We start from the raw sequence: 15,000 nt of genomic DNA on the forward strand, positions 1-15,000 counted from the left end.
AAGCTATCCGGCTGCAAGCTAGCCTAGCTTAGCACAAATGAATGGAAGCGGATACCAGCTAGCCCGGCTGTTGGCCAAAAGAACCTCTCCCGGAGCTTTAAGCTAGGCTAGTGGTCCATATCCGCTTCCATTGATTTGTGCTAAGCTAGGCTAGCTTGCAGCCGGATAGCTTTCATTGTTTTGACGAGAGTCTCTGAATTGTTTCTTCTTGACTTGTTTGGGGAGGACGTGTACGGCCCATGGGGACATTGACGTGTGTTGTCGGGCCTTATAAATAAATTTGATTTGATTTTGATTTGATTTGAATGAATGGGAGCGGACGGCCTTTTTGGATAATCATGCAGAATTTTTACCGGTACACACATTACAAAAAACTAGAGGTGGGCATAGATAAATTTTTTTAATCTAGATTAATCCATCTGCAATCCTGGAGTTAATCTAGATTAATCTAGATTAAAATGGCTATAAAAAAAAAAAAAAAACACACACTGCTGCAGAAGACTGGCTACTCACACACACTGCTGCAGAAGCAGGTTTCTCAACAAATGAAATGTCCCGGGCCCCATTACAGTCAGAAATGTGGGAACTACTTTGTCCTCTTCAATTCCATTAGCTATAATGAAGTAATCAAAACGCTCAGTGTAACAGTTCCATTGCTCCACATTGTCATCAAACGGTCCAATATTTCCAATAACCCAAGCCATTTCTGTTGTAAACACTCACGATAGTCCAGTCGATCCTTCCTTTAGTGTGTAAAGTGGATTTCCTCTTCTTGTAGATGTTTCCACGTGCCGGGCAACGACGTGAGCTAACATGCTAACTCGCTAAGCTAACATGGTAAACAAAAGGTCCCGACGGACTTCTTTCTTGCATTGCACAGATTCAGACGTCATCATCGCCTAATTGTGTTATATCCTGAGGACTTCTTAACCTCACCTGTATAACAATGATTACCGGACCACTACTTTAGTTTGACACATTATTCCGACTACAGCTCAGGTTGTGTAATCACTTCCGGGTACCACAACGTCACGCTGGGAACTACGGCAAGTATTTAAGGACAATACATCACACTAATGTGTGGCTCCCAGACCCAACTTTGAGAAATAGATTAACGCCGTCAATTGTATTATCGCGCGATAAAAGTCTGGCGTTAACGCAGCCCGTTAACGGCCCAGCTCTACAAAAAACGTTATGTTTTCCCGCTCCTACCTCTCAGCTGGAACTTAAAAACAGGCATCTGGCAACCAGTAAAAAGAAATGAGTACAGAAAACGTTTACTTCGGTGTGTTCAAACCTTTGTTACTCTATTTCATTAGCACTCTTTATTGTGTAGGACACTTCAGAATGTTACCTTTCAAAAGAGACCAGCCTCATGCATGTGCTATGAGTGTAAAGTATAATAAAACGCATATTACTTTGGGTATGCAATAGTAAAACTATTTAATAAAAATAGCCCCAATTTAGCCTAGCTTAGCACAATGAATGGAAGCGGACAGTGCCGGTTAGCCTAGGCATTGTCCAACTAACACCTCTCCCGAAGGCTAACCGGCACTGTCCGCTTCCATTCATTGTGCTAAGCTAGGCTAACGTGCAGCCAGATAGCTTTCTACAGAACGCACAGAGAGAAAACTGGTATCTTCTTGTCTCTCTCTCTGGAGAAGACGGTAAGCCAATTTCCCAAAATGTCGGCGTGTTCCTTTAAGAGGTTAACCCTTCCACGCCGTCTGACCTGCAGGAAGGTGAGGTGGTCCTGTATGTTCTCCTTGTTCTCCAGGATGTAGGTCTCAAAGTGCATGAGTGCGCGGGTGTAGGCTCCGGAGCGCAGGGAGGCCTTGGCCAGGACGTTCTGGGGGATGTCCTTCAGGAAGGCCACCACCCTCTGGTACTCACTCTCTGGAGGAACACACATCAGGCACATCAACACACACACACGTCTCTATACCCCTCATGTTATTAAAAATGGATTCCATTCATATTTTTGTGCATCATGCAGTGTTAATTTAGTCAACGAAAATGATGACTAATTATGGTCGTCAACGAAGCGTTTTTCCCTGACGACAACAAGACGAGACGTCACGTTAACACATTGACCGCCAGCAGCAGGGGGCGCTGATCCCCCTTCATCGCCAGGTCTTTATTCAATGGATATAGTTTTAGACTGCGACATTTGCGAGTGCTTAAAATATATCTTATATTATAGCTATGGGTCTAATAACGCCTGTCAGTGAGTTGCTTCCAGTCAACATGCACGAAACAGATTGTTTTTTCATCCGTACATTTCCGTTTTATACCGTTTTGAATACGAGTATGGTTTGGGTGATTCTGAGTAATTCCAGGAAAAGACGAGAAAAAGGCATTTTAGTGTAATCCAGTCATCATCACGTTGTAATTTTTCGGCTGATTATCTAATCATCCTGAAATCAACGCTAGATTATCATTATTATATCTCCTCGTGCATACATGAAATGGCCATCGTAGCGTTTTTGGCGATATTCGCATTGCGGGCAATAACGAGTTAACTCGTTCTTGGCAATTAATGTGTTAATGGAGATCATGTGACACTAACGTGACTAAATGATTCATGCAATGTCGTTGACTAAAAACGATGACACAAAATGTAGTTTACAAAATAAGATCTTGCCGAAATCTCTTGTAGCGCCGAAGAATAGGAGTCGGAGGCGGGATGTCGGAGGCGGGATGTCGAAAGACAACGCTAAATGTTTATTCAACATCAACTTCAACACTCTGTTTACTGGGCTTTGCTTGCAGGAACTTGTTTGCCGACAGGAAAGTAAGAAACAATATTGTCTGTGCGGAACCCTTATCCCCAACACATAGTTCCGTGGGTGAATTATGTTGAGTGGCGAGACTAAACAAAAAAGACTAAATCGAGACTAAACACAAAAGACTAAAACTAAAATGGTCAGACCTGTAGTTGACTAAAGCTTGACTAAACGAAAAATAGATAAAGGTGACTAAATATCATGAAAACGAAAAAGAGCATTCGAGACATGACTAAGACTAAAACTAAAACAGCTGACGAAATTAACACTGGCATCATGCTTAATAGTCCTTGGGCCGGACGAGATATCGGTACCGAAAAGGCGGCAAAACCTTACCTATTTTAAAGTGTTCATAGGGTCAATATAAGTTAATTAAAATATGATAGACTTTCCATAGGAGCAGCTTTTTATATTTTTTGACTGTTTGTTATTTTCCTCTATAGGCGGATTTTCATCAGTTCCAAAAAGAACACAGACAGCCAATAGCACATAAAAATGTCTATAACACTCTTTTTGGACATTCTTTTTATAAATTAAACAAACCTGTGTCCAATTAAATTAGTTGATGAAGTGGGTGTGGCCTATTATTTGGTGGTGGAGCAGTTCTTTCAGGAATCAAAGCTGAATGGGACACAGCTGTCACAGCTGACTGGTAAGATAAATCCAACTTTAAATGTTACTACATGTTAAGGGTTATGAAAACACATATACAATATATATGTATACACATGTGCATGAGAATTTAAGAAGCATATTTGATTGTTTAGAGACATATTTAGTTACTAACTGTATGTTTCATTGCATAAGGGCAATAACGTAAGGCATCATGCAGGGGTCCTAAAAGTGAATTTGAACATTAGCCATGAATAGCCGATCTACAAGCTAATGTAAAAACAAAATATTGATTTATCTATTTCAGAGAGTCACGCCATCATAGAGCAGTTCTTACAGGAATCAAAGCTGAATGTGACACAGCTGACTGGTAAGACAAATCTAACTTTTTATTCTTGGGTTTAAACAAATATATATATATATATATATTTGTTTGTTTAGAGACTTTTGTTTAGTGCTACTTTAGAAGTGCATTAGCGTCAGATTTCAAGCTAATTAATGTAAAAACTAAATATTAATTTGTCTATTTCAGAGTGTCACGTCCTCGTGAAAAAATGAATCCAACTTCAGTCGTAGGCAGCAGCAAGGTATGCATCATCCACTGCTCTGACGGGATTTCTGACTCAAACCTGGTGTCACCCCAAAACATGGACTCATGGAAGTCCTTGCTGAGGGCAGCAGAAATCAGACATCATATCCCAATTTTGGACATAGCCAAAGACTTGTGTGAAGGAGAAATTCCAAAAGTACTGTATCATCGCCGATGCCGTAGCATCTTCACATTGAAAAAATCACTAGACACTATCACTCTAAAAACAGCATCTGCCTCTGTAGCAGCAGAAGAAACTTCTAGAAGACCATCTAGAGATGCACCAAGCAAATCAATAGTGTATGAAGTGAAGTGTATCTTCTGCGAAAAATCAAGCAAGTATATGAAGGGCCAAAACACGAGGGAACCTCTCATACAATGTTCAGAGTTGCGCGCAGATGACATGATCAGAAAAGCAGCAGTCATCAAACTGGACCAGAGAATGCTTGCTATCACTAGTAGAGAGCTTGTTGCTGCTGAGGGCCAATATCATAGGTCTTGCTACCGTGCATACACATCTCATATTACATCTGGGAAGCCTGCTACCTGCTCTAAGTCAAGGAAAGAAAGTGGAGATGCAGAAAAACAGTATGAGGTAGCAGGAAAAAAAAGCCTATGAGGAAGTGTTTTCATACATTAGGAATGAACTCTTTCCCAATCCAGAAGTAATACCCATGACAAACTTCTCAGCAAGACTAGAATCATCCATGAAGTCTCTTGGTGTCAGCCAGATCAAGGACTCAACTAAGAAACATATCCGCCGTAGGATGGAAGACGAGCTTGGCGGATCCATCCATATCTTTCCTGATGAAAATGGAAAGCTTCTTCTATACCCAGACAGCCTATCAAGGACTGAGCTTGTCAAAACAGTATTGTCCTTGAAAATAGAACTGCAACATATCAGATCAGTGAACCCTGATGATGCTGTAACAAAGGCAGCTTTGCTGATGAGAAATGCTATTAAAAAACAAGACACCAAACAAGTGTGGCCACCTGATGTAGAACAAGGTGAATTCTTAATTCCTGAATCCATCACTCAGTTCTTGCAAACACTACTGAGTGGAAACTGCAACAGCCCGTCTGAAAGAGTAAAACGACTTGTCACCTCCTTTGGTAGTGACTTGGTCTTTGCAGTCACATGTGGCAGAATCAAGCCACCAAAACATGTACTTCTGCCCTTTGCTGTGAAGTCCTTGACAGGAAACACGGAATTGGTGCACACTCTGAACCGGCTTGTCCTATTCACAGTTTGAAGAGATTGACACAGCACTGTGTCTGCAGAAGATGGAACTGTCAAGAGATGACCTACCACTACCGGCAAACATTTACCAAAATGTTTTCACCACCCTGGCTTATGACAACATAGACCGGCTAGAGGAAACATGTAGTGGAGCAGGAACCTCTCACCGAGTCAATGGCATAGCTGTCCAGGCAAAAGTCATTGGACATGCACCTCAAAGGATCATGCCTACAGTCACCAAGTCAAAGAAGAGGAGTATCAGCCCCAAAACATTGCTGCTACCTACGTACAATTCTGGACAGAGAGTGGGGCCACCAAAAAGTGTAGATGCTGACACTACAGCACAAGTCCAGGATGCAAAGGGAAAGAACCTTGTTTGGCTGCTTGCTCGAATGTCTGTCCCAGAAGTTCAGTCTGTGAGCAGCTGGACTGGTTTCAATATTCAGGTCCGCAACAATGTCACAGTGGTCCAAGACACTGTAGGCTACCTGCCAACTATAAATGCTCCTGCTACAGCACTGTCAACGGTGTATGAGATGCTAAACCAAACGTTGGGTATCATGGAGTCCCTGCAGTTAACGACGATCGTCTGTGTGTTTGACCAAGCACTGTATGCCAAGGCAGCAGAAGTAATGTGGAAGCATGAGAAGTTTCAAAACATTATCATCAGGATGGGGGTGTTCCACACTATTTGCAATCTGCTTTCCATTCTGGGCAAACGATGCAGGGTTGAGGGACCTCTGTGTGGAGTCTGGAGTTGTTGCGGAAGGGTCAGTAACTGGTGTGATGGAAGGCAGAAAATACAATCGAGCTGTCAGGTTGCACAAGCTTGTCTATGAAGCATTGATGAGGCTTGCCTGGAAAGGCTTCCTTCTGTGGATAAAGGAGAAACATCCAACAGAGATGTCACACATGGAAGAAGCACTGAGGAGCATTGATAGCTTCCAAGGTAATATCTGTCAGGTATCACTCACAGAGCTTCTTGAAAAGGATTCATTCACCCTCACCCTACAGCTATTCCAGGTCTACCTGGACTCTCTCCGGAACCAACAAGGTCTTTCAGCTTTCTGGATGTCCTACCTGGATATGACAGATATCATGTTGGGCCTAATTCGTGCTTCTAGAGAAGGGAACTGGATGTTGCACCTTGCATGCATCCGAGAGATGATTCCTTGGTGTTTTGCATATGACAAGCTCAACTACGCCCGCTACCTTTCATACTATTATGCCACAATGACACAGTTGCCTGCAAATCACCCGGAAGTGCATGCCCATTTCCTGCAAGGAGGCTTCTTTGTCCAACTTGGCAGCAGAAATCCTTTTGGACGAATTCCTGTTGACCAGACCATTGAGGAGACTGTCAACAAGGACACACAAACATCTGGTGGAACAAAAGGCTTCAGCCTCAAACCTGCGGCTGTCTACAAGTACTACTTAACCTCAGTATACCGCAGTGCCTTCCTGAGGCGGCTGAGGGAGATGGTTGGTCAAGGAGATTCTCAACTTAATCACCCAGACTTACAGCTGCCCAGGATCAGAAGAGATGAGGCTGGTGTTGAGTCCATTGTTGATATCCTGGAGAACTGCTGGCTGAATCCATTCAGTCCAGACCAATGTGAGTTTGTCAGCTTGTCAACAGCAACTGTTGCCCCACCAGATGTGGGCAATTACCTACTTGATGCTCATAAGATAGGAGAGCAAGCCTATCAAGCCTTCAAACATGAACGTCTCGAGACAACTCCACCAACTACAAAGTTTTATGACAAGATCACAAAGAATAAGCTGAAAACATTTTCAGAGGTCGGTAAAAAAACACGCAGCAAAAGGCAAGGCAAGGAAGTAATTCTGAAGGCTGATAGGAATCTGTTTGGCCACATGGTTCTGGTGGCCCAGAGCCGAGAGCTACACATGAGAGATGTGTTGGCACATCCACTGGGACCCGTGCCCTGGGCCCTAGCTAATGGGGATGGATCTCTTCGCAAGACAAACAAGGCAACTCTTGCCAGAGAGTTGGAGAAGAGTGTTGCCCCAGCAGAAGTAATCCCCAAACCATCAACAACCATCATCGATGGAATGAGCCTTGTCCAAAAAATGAAAGGAGATGACAAGACATTTGCACAGCTGGCAGAATCAACCCTAGCCAAGGTCTTGCATGAAGGTGGCAATAGTGAACGGATTGATGTTGTCTTTGATGTTTACAAGGACATGTCAATAAAAAATTCAGAAAGGGCAAACAGAGGTGCAGAAATGGGGATCCAGTTCAAAAACATTGTTTCTGGCCACAATATTCAGCAGTGGAGGAAACTGCTCTGCAGTGCTGCAAACAAAGCCAGTCTCATCAAGTTCTTGGTGGAGGAATGGAAACGGCCCAAGCACAGAGATAAACTGCAAGATAAGACACTGTATGTCACTTGTGAAGAAGTCTGCTTCAAAATCACCAAGGACCAGTGGGAGGAGGTAACACAACTGAGATCTACGCAGGAGGAAGCCAACACCCGCATGCTATTGCATGCTCTCCATGCAGCAGTATGGCTACAAGGTAGCGATCATCATAGCTGATGACACAGATGTTCTGGTGCTGTCCCTTGGTTTCAGCAAGGACATTCCATGCCGTGTGTACCAAAAATGTGGCACACAGAACAGGACAAGATTTCTGGACATCACTAAACTTTGCCAATCACTCGGTGAAAGTGTTGCTGATGCCTTGATTGGCATGCATGCGTTCACCGGTTGTGACACTATAAGTGCATTTGCAGGACGTGGGAAAATGGGCACCTTCAAACAATTGAAGTCAGACAGGGCATACCAAGAAGCCTTCCTTGAGCTGGGCCGTGCTTGGACTCTCTCTGATGAGCTCTCCAAGAAGCTGGAGGAAATCACTTGCCGCATGTATGTACCCTCTACACACACTACAGAAGTCAATCTTCTTCGCTACCAACTTTTCTGCACCAGGCGTGGAGAGGTAGAGTCCAGCCAGCTTCCACCATGTCAGGATTGCCTGTTTATGCATTCAATTCGTGCCAACTATCAGGCTGCTATCTGGAGACGGTCTCTTCAAACCCAGCCATATGTACCAAGCCCTGTGGACCATGGGTGGACCACAAATGATGAAGGGCAGCTGGAAATGCAGTAGATGCGTGGTTCCCCAGCACCAGATGCTGTCTTGCAGTTGCTATCCTGCAAGTGTGTGAGGTCATGCAAACTACCTGAGTGCACATGTCTCAAGAATGGGCTGAAATGCACAAACCTGTGTAAATTACAAACCTGTGCCAACCAATGCAGTGAAGAGGAGACCCCTGCACAGCTGACAGACTCAGATACTGATGATGATTAAAAAAAAATCTGAAGTACCCTGTTGGTACCCTAAACATAGGGACATATACATAAAGATGGACATAAGGAGGGACGGACATTGGTGTTCCTTGGAGTGGTTGCACCACTCAAAAAAAGAAAGAAAAAAGGAAAATATGCACAACTGTTTCCTTTCCTTTAAAGTAATGATAACAAGGGGCTAGGTAATTGAACCTCTGTGACTCAGTGATGTTATGTGACATTGTAACATATTTCTGTTATAGCTGATACTGTATGTCACCTGTGTTTTGGTTTGTGCTGATGTCATAACTAGGATTGCCTTTTTACGGTCTACTTTACACAGGATGATTGTATAGAGTGTATACATCTGTATACTTTATTTTATTTTGTTGACTGTGTTGGCTCCTTGCTCTGCAGCAGATTATTTTACATTATTTTTGTATCATATTAAAGTTGTCTTGTGCTGCTATTCGTCTGAAATTACTATACTACTTCTATGTCCTGTATCTGTATCCCTGTGGGATCAATGAAGGTATCTATCTATCTATCTATCTATCTATCTATCTATCTATCTATCTATCTATCTATCTATCTATCTATCTATCTATCTATCTATCTATCTATCTATCTATCTATCTATCTATCTATCTCTAAAAACCAATTGAATAAGGTATTGAGAAGAACAATATAATTTGTCAAAAAGGTTCCTTAATTAGACAATATACATTGCAATTATTTAGTACTTAAGGGTTTATTACAAGTATCTGTGGCTGGCTAATAGTTCAACACACCCAAAGGAGATGATATAATGAAAGAAGATGATTTCCAGGGAAGGCACTTTTTAGTTTTTTGAATATACAATTTTCACAGATTTGAGGTATAGTGCAGAATTTTGGCTACAGAAAGAGTCATTTTCAAGATAGAAAGGTCATCTTGGGCTTAAATTGAAGCTTAGGGATATGGGAAGTTTTCTATATACAAGTGAGGCAGTGATATTCACCGTAATGTGCTGGAAAATAACCATATTTGTTGTCATTTGTTAAGCGGACAGTATATTTCTTTGTGTTTCTGTGGATGATGCAGGTCATATTTAACAATACAATGGTAGCATGCCCCAAAATACTATTCTGCTACTTACCCCTATGTGTCAAGATACTACATGACAAATTTTAGACTACCAAGTCGATTTTTGTAATTTTAGTGAATTAATGTATGCCTTTACACAATTTCGCCAGAGCCATATACCAAAAAGGGGGGTTTGAGGTGATAACCACTAAAAAGCTGCCAGTCAGCAAGGTCTATCATATCAAAACCTAATCTAGGGATGTATAGGAATAAAAAAATCACAACTAAACTTTGCCGCCTCACCGGTACCGACATGTCATATTTGGGCACTTGGCCCAAGGACTATAAATAATGACATTCAAAGAGTGCGTTTGGTGTGTGTGTGTGTGTGTGTGTGTGTGTGTGTGTGTGTGTGTGTGTGTGTGTGTGTGTGTGTGTGTGTGACTCACCACTCTGCTTGGGCTTGGTGGAGAGGGTGTGTGTGTGTGTCTCACCGCTCTGTTTGGGCTTGGTGGAGAGGGTGTGTGTGTGTGTGTGTGTGTGTCACCACTCTGTTTGGGCTTGGTGGAGAGGGTGTGTGTGTGTGTGTGTGTGTGTGTGTGTGTCTCACCACTCTGTTTGGGCTGCTTGGTGGAGAGGATGTGACGGCTCCACTGCGTCAGGTGAGACAACATGCTGAACACTGTCTGGGTGCTGAGCTGTGATAGGCTGGAGGCCGTCTCCTGGACACGCCCACCCTGCGCATCACCCTCCGTCAGCACAGCCAGCATCTCCTCAGTCACCTGGAGGAAGAGAGAGAGAGATAGAGAGAGGGACAGAGAGAGAGAGAGATTGTTAACCCATTCTCCGCCAATCACGTGTTAAGGCGGCTTTATCCGTCATGCGTTGTCTGCCAATAACGCTGTAAGGTGTGTTTGAGATCAATATTTCATATTTTCGTCATGGTATTCATATTTCACCCACGGAGTCTTGGCTGATGCTGTAGGACTCCGCACAACTCTGCAACGCTTCAATACTGCCACCTGGTGGCCGATCTGCAAGTTGCAACCGGAAGTCGATAATTGTGACCCCGGTGTGTCTCCCTATTCCGTCCGGCCACTCGTTTATCGTCCCGGGACTCAATCCACACACCGTGGACAATGGATCGTTGCCATAACTCAATAAACGACATGATTTGGGCGTATATTAGTATTATACAAACCGGAACTGGATCGCCTCGATCAACATCACATAATTGGGATCCGTTTGCTCCACTCTCATCGCCCAACGCTACGAGGAGACTGACGTGAGTTTCAGCGTTTTTCTTTATCATTTTCGATACAAACTGCTCTGATCAATATATCACCCATACTACATAAATCATTTAACGTCGGTCATTGAATTATAAACGACCCCCCCCCCCCCCCCCCCTCACCCGCAGATGATCAGTCATGACGTTTAGGACCATGTACAGTTGACATTTTTAATATAGCGTGGATCGGTATCAAACTGCATTTGATAATCCAATATATGCATTTATGCCTATATCTCACGTTCTATGAAATACTGCCGAAAACGATAAAAACATATCTATACTCTAGACCAGGGGTGTCAAACTCATTTTCACAGAGGGCCACATCAGCATTATGGTTGCCCTCAAAGGGCCAAAGACCGTATAAATGTTAATGTAATGTAAAATAAATGTAGCTACACATTTACATATTGTTAAACATGGTGTTTCTGTATTTATTACTTATTCAAGTTATACATATTGCATATTCATTTGCATAAATGTAAAAATATATGTTAGCTTATGTTATTTTAACAAATAATTTTAGTTTATCAGTACCCCATATTACTCCATCAATCAATGATCAAACCATTCAAGTAAATAACAAAGAAGAATATCATCAAATACAAGCTATGACATTAAGTTTGTTCAAAACCTTTTTGTCACAGTCAAGAGGGGCAGAACTAACAACTGTGAGCTGCAAAGAACACGTGGGACAGATGTAGCAGATGTTACAAAAACAAATGGCTGCACACAACCTTGCAGAGGCCATACAGTACATCCAACTAATGGAAGATAGTTTAATTAACTTTAATTAACAGATTGCAGAATGGGTACAGTACAGTACAGCTCAATACACACAATTGTTAAGGGGATGCAGACCAGAGAAAGACTTTCGACTTGTTTACATCAGGGTCCCCCATTTTCAATTCGTAATGAAATTGCTATTATGTGTTTGCATGAACACACAACTGTAACTGTACTCAAAAATAACAAAATAAGGGTTGTCTCAGTTCACAACTATATTGGTCAAGTTTTGGGTGGGACTTGTTTGCGTCCCTACAGCTTCTTATTCAATTGAGCGAGATGCTCGGTTATGTCACACAGCCAGTTTGCATCTGACAGTTCAGACAATATTTCTTCAACCCTTTGTTACCTATTCCGCCTGGATCTTTTTTGTATTTTGGGCTGTAAAATTGTCAAATAATGTCTGAGGAGTAAGTGCTTTTGGCTTTTTTCCTTTGTTACCTCAGATGTTCAACATACATGTATGTGTAAGAATGTGTAATAACTAAGGCTGTCAAAGTTAAAGCTTTATTAACGCATTAACCCACAATTATTTTAACACTGCTATTTTTTAACCCAATATTAATCAAAAAAAAAAAAAAAAAATTTTTTTTTTTTTTTACCTGAGCTCTTGGAGGGCCACATCAAATGACGTGGCGGGCCGGATTTGGCCCGCGGGCCGTGAGTTTGACACCTATGCTCTAGACGGTATTTTAGTATGAATGTATGAATGTGTGAATGAAAAAGTTAAACGTTCCTACATCCTGAACGATAGATAATTGATGTTGAATGGGCCATAGTAATGTCAATTTAGCAATACAATTTAAAAAGTTATAGCCCTGCAAAGAAGGTGAACATCTCCATAGACAAATAGCGTTGGCAGAGGATGGTTTAGGATGATCAAAGTGGTGGCAGAGAATGGGTTAAAGATGATAGTCTTTGTTATTGTATGTGTGTGAATGTGTAGGTGCATGTGTGTGTGTGTGTGTACATGTGTGTGTGCGTGTGTATGTGTGCATGTGTATGTATGTGTGTGCATGTGTGTGTGTGTGTGTGTGCATGTATGCGAGTGTATGTGTGCATGTATGTGTATGTGTGTGCATGTGTGTGTGTGTGTGTGTGTGTGTGTGTGTGTGTGTGTGTGTGTGTGTGTGTGTGTGTGTGTGTGTGTGTGTGTGTGTGTGTGTGTGTCCTGACCTCCTGTTGCTCAGCAGGTGTACAGCCCAGCAGCACGTAGAGCAGGATGTGAGGCAGCAGGTAGATGGTCACCTTGTAATCATGTTTGATGATGAAGGTGCAGCAGGTAAACACCTTACTGGCCAGCGGGTGTCTCACCTGGAAGACAACGACAACAACAACAACAATGTTAAGGACATAAGTTAACACTTCCAACGACGAGAATTCTCGTTATTTCATGCCAACCGTTCAGTGCCAACAACAAGAAATCTCATTATTAATGAGATAAAAACTGTTAAAAACATGAAATAAACACAAAAAAGTGCAACAAAAGTGCAACTAGGGCTAAAAACCCAATGAAATAAAATAATAATAAATAATATATGCTTCTTAGCAGATTTCTTAGCTTAACATAACAGACCTAAGTTTGGGGGAACTAATGGGATAACTGGGGTTGCAACAAAAGTGCAACTAGGGCTAAAAACCCAATGAAATAAAATAATAATAATAAATAATTATGCTTCTTAGCAGACTTCTTAGCTTAACATAACAGACCTACAGTAAGTTTGGGGGAACTAATAGGATAACTGGGGTTGCAAAAAAAGTGCAACTAGGGCTAAAAACATAATGAAATAAAATAATAGTTTAATAATAAAAAAAATAGTCTGCGACCCACCACTTGAGAAACACTGCTATAGATAACATTCAGCCACTAGATGTTAAAGGTGCTATATATAACATTCAGCCACTAGATGTTAAAGGTGCTATAGAGATAACATTCATCCACTAGATGTTAACACATTCGGGGCCATTCGATTTCCCCATCTAGCTATAGCATGGCCAGGTTTTCATTACATAGTTTCACTGTGCATCACGTTGTTTGTAGAGCTAAATCTATATTTTATATTATAGCTATGGATACAATACCATGGTCATTTGACAGTAACTATCTTCCGTTCAAGATGCAAAAAAGACTAAAGTTTTTCATGAATACGTTCACGCGTTATCCCGTGGTGAATATGAGTATAATTTCGGAATGATCCGGGCTAATTCCTGGGAGGCTGGCTATAGGGCGCAACGTGAATTCTACTAAAACCATTGGCGTTTCGTCCCTGGACACGCTATTATTTTCAAATCAAATGCATATGATAGGTATTATGTTTCGTCATGAATGAATGAAAGGGGGGGGGGGTCGTTTCTGATTAATTGATTGCCAATAATGGCATTAGTTATTACCACAACACACGTCGATAAGGGGGATGGGTATGAAAACCATGCACGATCAAGCTGAAATTGACATCAGATTGTCCTTACCTGTGGTCGTGGTATTCCAAAAAGAATATTCCAATTATTTGATCGCCATCTGGTCCACGACATAACCCACCACAACATATGGATTGGGGGTCCCGAAAACGATTCAATGCGATCGAGTGAAGCCCTAGGTTTCCCAATACTAGAAAAGAGGGCCCGGAGCGGTTTAAAGGTAGCACCCGGTCTGGAACAGGGTTTACTGCACTCTCGATACTGCCTACTAGCAGGATCTGGCCGGTACTACACCTTCAGAGTCCCAGTATGCCTTTTAACGGCAACATACAGGTCCCTGACATTGAATAGGATATTAAAATTGAAAAAAAGGGAAAACGATCAAATAACATATATATACGTTTTTGGCCGTTAACACATTAAGTGCCAACGACGAGATTAGTCGGCTTAACTCGCCATGCGTTGAGTGCCAAGGCCCGAGAAAAAACGAAAACTCGTGTTTTAATTGTTATTTCTTTTATTAGCAATAGCCATTCATTTTTCATCCATCCAGCCTGACGTTATCATTGGGAATGGGTCTGAGCTCGAAAAGGGCAAATACCGCCGCCTATCGTCTCCCGGATGGTATTGAATGAATGAATGGTTTTATTTTCGGTCTTTGTTTACAGATCAAAAACATACATGTGTGGACTTTCAAAAGAAAGAAATAAAGAAAAAATCACAAATGTACATATTCAAAGTAAGCTCACACACAAAATCCAAACTCAATGACCGAAAAAAGGAATAGGCTGAAGCACATGCTTATTTTTGCCTATCCTTTACAATTCTTAAAAACTAAATATACTTTAATATAAGAAAGAAAAACTTAAAATATGCTGCAAGATATAATCTTTTTCCCATT

The 15,000-nt window shown here is 41.8% G+C and overlaps 1 protein-coding gene across 1 annotated transcript in view; it reads right to left on the bottom strand.

The window, feature by feature from the left end:
* atr (ATR checkpoint kinase) overlaps window positions 1-15,000 on the bottom strand; it is an 82,724-nt gene that overhangs the window by 31,551 nt on the left and 36,173 nt on the right. Inside the window, exons 25-27 of the mRNA XM_084336597.1 lie at window positions 12,858-12,995; window positions 10,215-10,386; window positions 1,733-1,896 (exon numbers count right to left, since the gene is read on the bottom strand). Coding sequence (XP_084192723.1) covers window positions 1,733-1,896; window positions 10,215-10,386; window positions 12,858-12,995 — 474 coding nt within the window. The remainder of the gene's footprint in view (window positions 1-1,732; window positions 1,897-10,214; window positions 10,387-12,857; window positions 12,996-15,000) is intronic.

This window comes from Notolepis coatsorum (genome assembly GCF_963971535.1).
Source record: "Notolepis coatsorum genome assembly, chromosome: 2".
Taxonomy (NCBI): domain Eukaryota; kingdom Metazoa; phylum Chordata; class Actinopteri; order Aulopiformes; family Paralepididae; genus Notolepis; species Notolepis coatsorum.